Genomic DNA, 9,395 nt, shown 5'->3' with positions numbered 1-9,395 from the left:
AGATACATGAGAAAATATATTTTCATAATAAAAAAATACATGGTGGTTATGATAAGCGATGGCTTTGTCATTTCAAAAAAAATATTAATAGTAATGTTCATCTGGTATACACAGATACAATTTGGTATATGCTTTATTCATTGTATGGTTTATTACTAATACTATCGATATTAATATTTGTAATTTAAATATTTGTGTAGTTGAAAAGTGGTATTCAAAATAAATGTAAGGTTTTGTGGAGGAAGAGGGGGGAGGCGAATCCCTCCCCCCGGGTCTGTGTTAAATATTTGCACACATGGAACGCAATTTTTAAATTGTTAGAGTAAGCTCCTCTACTAAATTTTTCTCAATTCGAGCACTGATAACAATTATAAAAAAATGAAATTTTATATTTTCTTATAATAATTTTGATGAAAATATGTCTTATTTTTATTTTGAATTCAATATTAATATTATTATTATTATTATTATTACTACTTTGAATGCAGGGATGGCACGAGGAGGTGGGCAATAGGGGCAGTTGTCCAGGGCCCTGCGCCTTAAATTATAATTAAGGCTTCGCGGTTCTGATTAAACTGAACTTAAAATATTTTATTAATATAAATTATAAGACCAAACATTTATTTTGTCCAATGCCTCGCAAACTCTAGCACTGTTTGTATGTACACTAATTTAGAGAATTATAACTATGAATTTAATTTTATAATTTATAATTTATTATAATGAACGGGCTGGAGCCCAATAGTACAATACAATATTTTAATAATACATTTTAACAAATAATATAATAATTACGTAAGCAAACGCCAATAATTCAATGGAACAAAATACAAATGGCAAATATATAAAAACAAAAATAAAATATTAACAAAAAATGAACAAAAGGTAAAAAATAGGAGTACAGATTGTAGTACTTTTAATAAACGTTTCAGAGAAGCCTAGGTGCTCGTTACAAATACGCATCATACAGTGAATAGGATTATTTCTATCATAGTAGTTGGTGCTGTGGAATTAAACAACAAAGGAAGTTTAATTAAACTATTAAACTGAGTAGGAACTTAAAATTAATTAAAGAAAGGAGAAAGGGAGCATCCACACGTCCATCAGCTTATGTAAAAACGCCAAATTGGCTTAAACTCTTTTATCAGCTAGAGACAAGAGTTAAAGATTATTCATTACTGGCCTATAATCATGCGATAGATGTAGAATTTGCAAAATAAATGACGCCGAAGAACAAAAACGCCTCTGGACTCTCTCAATGCAAGAAGAGTCAGCAGCCGTAAAAGGGTCCCAAAGAATGGAAAAATATTCTAAAAGAAGCCGTACGAGAGAGCAATATAGAGCTTTGAGAGAGCTAGAGAGCTTAAATTCTTTTGACGTGCGTATGACAAAGCCGAGCATCTTTAACGCACGACAGCAAACTACCTCTATATGGTAATGGAAATCGAGATTTGTACATAAAAGTATATCCAAGTCTTTTTTCCTAGTAACAACATTAATACTAGATCCATTTATCAAGTACGTGTAGTTGATAATATTTCTATTCCTGGCAAAAGACATGGATGGCATTTACCTACATTGAAGCTTAGTCCCAAAGAATTGAATCACAAAACAAGAACATCTAGCTCTTTCTGGAAAGTATTATAATCTGTTAGTGACTCAATTACCCAGAAGATTTTCAAATCGTCAGCAAACATAAGGAACAAAAAATCTGGAATAACCAATTTTATTGGTTAACTCATTAACCAATAGAGAAAACAACAAGGGGGATAAGTGCCCCCCTTGAGGAACGCCTGAAGTTACCGCGACTGCTTCAGATTTACATCTTAGGATTTTGACACATTGGATTCTGTCAGATAAATATGATTTGAACCAAGATAGGATGGGTTCTTCAAATCCAGCTTTATATAGGACTTCAATTAGTATTTTATGGTCAACATGATCAAACGCTTTGGAAAAATCCGTAAAAATAACATCTACCTGAGTCCGTTTTCCAATAGCCGCCAATATAAAATTATGAAATACTATCTGATTTGTAGTAGCAGAACGGCTAGGCCTAAAGCCATATTGTTCATCAACTAAGATAGAATTAACCAATGGCTGAATACACTTTAGAATAAGCTGCTCAAAAAGTTTGGCAATATGATTTTGGATCGAAATAGGCCTATAATTCCATACATCAGTTTTATCACCAGACTTATATACAGGTGTGACTGAACTAATCTTAAACATAGATGGGAAAATTCCCATGTCAAGGGAGCGACGAAATATCAACCATAGGGGAAAACAAAAAGCGGATTTTATGTTAAATAGGAACGTCCCTGGCAGACCATCAGGACCAGCTGATTTTGAAGTTTTTAACATAGATAAACCCAATTCGACATCCTTTGTGGTAAAGAAACAGTTACTTGGTAGATTAAAATGAGAAAAAAGAAATATTTGGAATTTTGTTGGAAGAAGGAATGACGTATACGGTGCTGAAATATGAAGAGAAGAGGCTAGAAACTGATTCAGTGCCGGAACCAAACTTTTCATCAAAATGAACAGTATATGGAATTCCATCACTGGATTTATTTTACCGGACAAATTCCCAAAAAGACCGAGGATTGGTTATTAGCTTACACTCAGTTTGAACTAAGAACAATTTATAACAACTTTTGTATTCATATTTATAACGGGCCTGGAGATAAGAAAACTCGTTATAATCTTTTGAACAACGGGACACTATATTTGGCATGAGCGCGCTTTTTAGAGATAACTAAAGATTTAAGGTCTTTGGAAAACTACATAGGGAATTTAGATGGATAATAATTAACCTCGGGAATAAAATTCAATATGCAGAAATACAGAGCATCATACAATGCATTAATGAAATTATAAAAGAAAAAGAAAATCTTATTATTTATAATTATTTATAAACTTAACAGTCTTGTAAAAATATATACCTCCTTGGGATAGAAAATTTGAAATAAGCACTGCATGCCACTGTCTGGTTCTCGTGTTTATTATATAGACATCTACAAAGTTTTTTGGCAAATCAACAAAACACGGGTCGTTTGACTAGGGATCCCATACGTACCGCATTTTACCGCATTGTCCTGTATTTGAATAAAATGTCCCGGTGTCCCGACACAAGTATAAAAATAACACTTTTGTCCCATGTTATGTATAATCCATTTTGTATGTACATTATTTTAAAAATTAAATTCTTTAATATCATTAAGCTTTTTTAAATTTTATATTATTTTATTTTATACTTAAATGATAATTAATAATATAATTATAATTTATATAATTTTGAAGTATCAAATATTGTGTTTAATTTATTTTATAGTATATTTAGTAGCTGTGAGGAAAATGAAATATTACATCAAGGCCAAGTGTAATTTTAGCTCCCAAATGTTTATAAAGAATTTGTAAAACAAATAACACATATTTAATTTTGTAATATATTAATTGCTAAAATAAGTCCCCTCACCTAGTGGCGTAACTGGGAAAAAACCTAGGGGGGGGGGCAATATAATATATTTATTATTACCAAAACCCTGACACTCTCCCCCTCGCCAGTTAAAACATATTTTTATTGTATGTATTTTATACACTATATCTAATTGTTTGATTTTACATAAGTCTTTTAACTCGTTTTATGGTTTAGATAAACATAAATTGTAGGTAGGTTATGTAGTAGGTACCAATATTGTTAAATAATATCCATAAGAGTTCATTAGTAAAGGGTCCTATTTGTACTGTTGGATTATCTGGGGAGGGAAAAATTATACCTTTATCTCTCAAAAAATGGTCAGAGGGGGCACTTGCCCCTCCTTGCCCCCCACAATTACGCCACTGTCCTTACCCCCACCCCAAATTAATACCAATGTAAATTTCAAAAATAGGTATGATCTAAAATGTCCCGTGTTTTTAAAAAATAAATATGGGATTCCTACATTTGACAAATTATAAAAATATTATAACTTGATGTGGAGTATTAACAATTAATGAAAAACAATTTTTATTCCAGACAAACTTGTTTGAAAAAAATTAAAGAGAAAACAATAAAAATAGCTATGAATAAAAAACAGTGTGACCAAAGAGTTTTAATTATTTTATCACTGCCAAAAACGATAAGAACGGAGTTTATCAAACCTATTACAAATGATAGTGATTGACCATTGGAAATGTCCGAACAGTGAAATTGATAATTGTTATTGAGTGGAGATACTTAAGCCTGTTTGATAATCAGATAATTGTTTACGTTAATAAATATTAAAAATCTGTTGAGCAACAAATGATCTCAGTCGCCCTGGAATTTAATCGATTAGTTACTTATCGTCCGTTACTTTAGCACTAGGTACTGTATTATTGATTTTAGCGTACATATTACTTTACTCCGACTAATCATTTCGAACTTTGAAAGTTTTTATAGAATCATTCATTTGTTGTGAAATATGGTAAGTTTTATGAATAAATCATTATATTATCTTGATTGTTATATGCGCGCTTAATATAATGGTTTGTTTTTTTAAATTTTCGTTCATCAAATAGTTTTAAAGTATCTGTTGAGTAGGATATCCATTTCAATTTCATTTAACTTTTGGATTCAGATAAGATTTTTGATTTTGGATTGTAGATTTTAAACTATAGTAGAACTAAATAAATAGGTACATAACTGATATATTACTGTTGATAACTTGCAATTTTGGTACACTCTCAAGTTTAGATTTAATTAAGTTAATTTCAAAATGCAATTCTAAAAAAATATTCGCTTACATTTTAATTGAATAAAATTGCGTAAAAGATTTTTTAAGCAAAGTTCTAGTTAAAGATTGCCTATTTTATGTACTGCAAAATGTGTTTAAATTATATATTTATTGGTGCCTGACTAATACAGGTACATATTTTGTAGGTATTCTATTCAAGAGTTATGAAAATATTTGTTAAAATTAATCATAACCATAGAATACATAATGGAAAATGATTTAATTAAAATACTATATCATATTTAATTTATTTTTAAAGGGTACCAAGGTATGTGATATTGGTGATGATGTAAAAGAAACATTGAGAAAATTTCGATTCCGTAAAGCAACAACAAATGCTGCTCTTATAAGTGCGGCATTAAAATTATTAATATACCTAAATCGAATTACATTAATGTTTTCATTTTATGCGAATAGTGAAAGTAGACAGAGAAAAACAGCAAGTTTGTGTGGATGAAATACTAGACAATGTAACACTTGAAGAACTGAGAGAAATCTTACCTGGTCACCAGCCACGTTATGTGATTTACTGCTGCAAAATGGAACATGGAGATGGTCGTGTTTCATTTCCAATGTGTTTTATATATTTTACTCCAAGAGGTTTGTATTAAAATGTATTTTGAAACTGAATTTGAGTTTAAAGACAGTACTTTTTTAGATAGTCATATGGAATTGCAAATAATGTATGCCGGTACAAAAATGGCCTTGCAGCGAGAGGCCAATTTGACTAGAGTGTATGAAGTAAGGGAATTGGATGAAATGACAGATGAATGGCTGCAAGACTGTGTTATGGGAAAATAATATGTTTGTTTGGGTGTATTGTCAAGTATTATGACATATAATAATATAAAACACTAATTATTACAGTGTAATGACATGAAGTAGTACAATAATTAAAATAAGACAACTGTAAAACCATTGCCCTATAATTTAGAATCATTTAACACTATTAGTACACACCTTTCCAAGTTATAGTAAGTAATATTTAACACTTTTTTTATAATAATTTCTAGGCATTTATTTTTGTCACATTTATATATAATTATTAATTTATACTTAAACAATTTGACATATAATCAGATTTATTTTTATTTTATATACACATTTGACATACCTATTGAAATGAATTATATTAGAACCCCTTTAAACATTCCTTTTGACTTTTCAAATATGTGTGTGCCATGATAAACTAATATCCCTATTAATATGTTAATAAAATCCTGTTTTTATACAAATACTATATTTTGAATGATTTAAATTATATACGTGTGAATTTTATACAAAAATATTACAATAATAATCCATGTATCAGTTTACAAATATTATAAATTTATGGATTTTAAGTGAATTAATCCAATATAATAATTAATATTTTAAAGACAAGATAATTTGTTGAATTAATTTATGTTTAAATATTTATAACGACAATTATAATTTGTTATTAATTACATTTTTAAATTTGTTTACAATTATTATGTATTAATATTGTGAACTTGAATTAAACACTTTTATTGCTTTTAAATTATATTATATACCTTAAATTGCTTTTATTATTATTATTATTATTTTTAAATAATAATTTAAACATTAAGCGTGTTTTTATACTACGAATTAGTGTTAACTGTTTATTTGAAAAATTTCTGTGATCATAAGTCAACACTTTAAGAAACCCTTATTTAATAATTTGGTTACTGGATAACATCATTTTAATTCCTGAAATAATATTTAGTATCATTTTGATTTTTGGGAAAAATGAATGGGATAAAAGTATCATTTAAAAAGTCTATTTTTATTTATAAATTAGCTATATAAATTTAGAAAGGAAACTTAAAGTACAATTATTCATATTGTAAAAAAAAAAAAAACAATATGAATTTGACCAATAATTATTAGTATAGCGTATTTCTCAAGTGTTAACTTACTGTAAAATGTCAGTGAAGTGTATTTTCTATTAATAAGTATTTTTTATAAGTTATTATTAAGTTCATATTTTACAATTTTTTAATTTTATATTATCCTTTTTGATAAGGATTACTTAAAATTATTTTTTAAATTAATTATTACTATATATGAATATAAAAGTATTAAAAGTTTAAAAGTCATATTTTTCGTATTTATCAAATCAGTTATGTACTAATATTTCTATTATGTATGTACAATTGTTGTTTTATTTGATAAAGTTGTATATGCCTAAATTTACAATGAAGCATTTTACACTTGTTGATCTTTAAAACATATTAAATTATCAAATATGTAAATTTTATTTGTATAATTACAGTATATTTTATACCTTATGATACAAAATATAATAGTTAAAATAATGAAATAAATATTATAACTTAATAATAAAGCATATACAAAGCATATAAATACATGTCACCATCAAGAGTAACTTTAACATTCGTAAAGTATAATTTTACATAAAAAATAATAATTGTAATACGTTAAATGCTAAACAAAAATGTGGAAACAACACTGAACACATTATTAGGTTGATATTATATTGGTGTGTACATATAACATACAGACCTCAATGGTGGTATACATTTGCGAGAAGTACTCATTTATACACATAATTGTGTTTGTATGTGTATATGTATGTATATGTGTGTGCGAGGACAAAAATAAATTACTAAGTATTATGCCTAGAAGTAGTGTTTCTTTTTGTATGCATGGAAGTTTTCAAACTTTTTCGGACAACGTCCTTTTCGATGAGAGTAAACGCCATACTCGCACATTGGCATTAAACATTGGCCTGATGTAATGCAGCTGTTAAACAAAAAATTGTCATATTATGATTTTTCTTAAAAATATTAATAGATCTATAAATTATAGAAAAAATGATGAACACCCAAGACTTCATTAATGTGTTTTGACTGATAGCCATATCCATAAATTATTTTAAATTATTTTTGTGCTTATTTGATCCCTTACACTTTCAATTTTTTCGGGTATGCTGAAAATCTTATTAGTTATTTAACACAGAAGAGATGTCATTAAAACTTGAATAATTCTAAGACTAAAAATAATTTTTATTATTTATAACTACTTGCAAACAGGTAAACATTTTAATCAAATATAAAAGATTTTAAAGTTGGGTTTATCTTGAGCCAATTAATCTTTTATTGTTGAAAATTGTGTTTATTGTACACACTATTCAAAGAAAAGAATTAATCAAATCTGTCTCTCAAATCTACCTTTTCGGTACAGTCTTGTGGACGGCTAAATTAAGAGCCACCGAATCTAATGACTTATTATTTCTTGTTCAAGTTTTAATTTCACGCGTAGGAGGCTAGTAGGAGCTGATCGGGAAAAAAAATACAAAACCAGAGTTACCTGAGACCAATCGTCTTAGTTATTCCAAAAAAATGTTGACAAACATCTTTTTCGACTAGGTACTACTACAGATCTATAGATTTTGGATGTCTACAGCACTTCGGCAGTGGCGTCGAGTACATGATTTAAGTCAGGCAGATCTAATTTCGGGGGTTAAGTAACGTTTTGATCCACGAATCCAAATGTTTATAAAAATATCAAAATATCCTCAGTAGATCAAATTGTTTGGGGACATTTTAATCCGTATTGTAAAAAATTTAAATTTTCTGAGCGGATCAAAATGTGTTACATAATTTTTGGCGTAATGTGTGTCAAGTATTTATATTAGTCTTAGATAGGCTCCGGATAATGGAATTTCATGATTACTTGTATATCGATAAAAATTGACGAATTAGAGCATTTGCATCGATATAATGTTGAATAAAATTTTTTTATCAAATTATTATTATGTAAAGTATTTCATTGTGAGTAGGTGGATTGTTCTGAATTAAATCAAGATTTACCATAGATAGTAAAAAAAAAAAGGTAGTTCAACGCCACCACCAGGACGCGTCCTACAGACTGTGTTGGAAATAGATAATGCAAAATGTATCTAGATAAAGATGAAAGATAATAAGTCCAAATTCATCTAAATAAAGATAATAGATAAAAAAAATAAAATATCTAGATAAAGATAAAAGATAATTTCATTTTTATCTAGATAAAAATAAGAAATTTTCAAAAATTTTATTTTTTGGTCAATATTTCATATTTGTAATAATATTTTTGAAGACTCAATTATAATCAATATTATCAATAGATACCTAGGTGTTTAATGTTTATTGTAGTAATGTTGTGTACCTACCATTAAGCAGTATTTATATATAATGTACAATATTTAATGTTAGTTAATCACTAAAATGTTACACAAAAAAAAAAAAAAAAACAATGGAAATTGCTCAGTACGTATCAGGATGAATACATAAAAAATTATTTTAAGTTAACAATATTGTTTTTCATATAATCTTAATTTGATGATTTTCATTATTCTATAAGTAATTACGACTTAACGGATTCCAAGAGTGAAGTATTGACTATTCAGCGTATGAGTTACATGTGTATACCAAAATTAAATATCTACTATATTTGGAACTTCCATGGAAAAATAAGACATTAAGTTTAAAAATACCAAAAATATTTTCCCGACATGAAATACAAACAAAATGTCGTACCAAGAAATAATAATTACTTATTAATGATACACGAATTATGATTATGAATACAAAATCTATCTATATATATATATATAAAAGAAAGTGGGTT

The 9,395-nt window shown here is 27.8% G+C and overlaps 2 protein-coding genes across 3 annotated transcripts in view; one reads left to right on the top strand and one right to left on the bottom strand.

Moving 5' to 3' along the window:
* The first annotated feature begins 4,154 nt into the window (after positions 1 to 4,154).
* Positions 4,155 to 5,792, top strand: LOC112683639 (glia maturation factor beta). Of its 2 annotated transcripts, XM_025554756.1 has the most exons (5): positions 4,155 to 4,348; positions 4,415 to 4,448; positions 5,017 to 5,107; positions 5,175 to 5,357; positions 5,416 to 5,792. In XM_025554756.1, the coding sequence occupies exons 2-5, from the start codon at positions 4,446 to 4,448 to the stop codon at positions 5,556 to 5,558; spliced, it is 420 nt and encodes a 139-aa protein (XP_025410541.1). In that variant the 5' UTR covers positions 4,155 to 4,348; positions 4,415 to 4,445; the 3' UTR covers positions 5,559 to 5,792. The 2 variants fall into 2 exon arrangements, with proteins under 2 accessions (XP_025410541.1, XP_025410540.1); XM_025554755.1 differs by having other exon boundaries at positions 4,155 to 4,448.
* Positions 5,793 to 7,113: 1,321 nt separating this feature from the next.
* The window catches only part of LOC112683635, a 55,277-nt gene continuing 52,995 nt past the window's right edge, over positions 7,114 to 9,395 (bottom strand). Inside the window, exon 6 of the mRNA XM_025554749.1 lies at positions 7,114 to 7,526. Coding sequence (XP_025410534.1) covers positions 7,403 to 7,526 — 124 coding nt within the window. The 3' untranslated portion in view covers positions 7,114 to 7,402. The remainder of the gene's footprint in view (positions 7,527 to 9,395) is intronic.

This window comes from Sipha flava, unplaced genomic scaffold (genome assembly GCF_003268045.1).
Source record: "Sipha flava isolate LNK unplaced genomic scaffold, YSA_version1 231_pilon_pilon, whole genome shotgun sequence".
NCBI classification, from domain to species: Eukaryota; Metazoa; Arthropoda; class Insecta; order Hemiptera; family Aphididae; genus Sipha; species Sipha flava.
The sequence above is the reverse complement of the archived record's forward strand: the minus strand, read 5'-3'. Positions and strand labels throughout refer to the sequence as shown.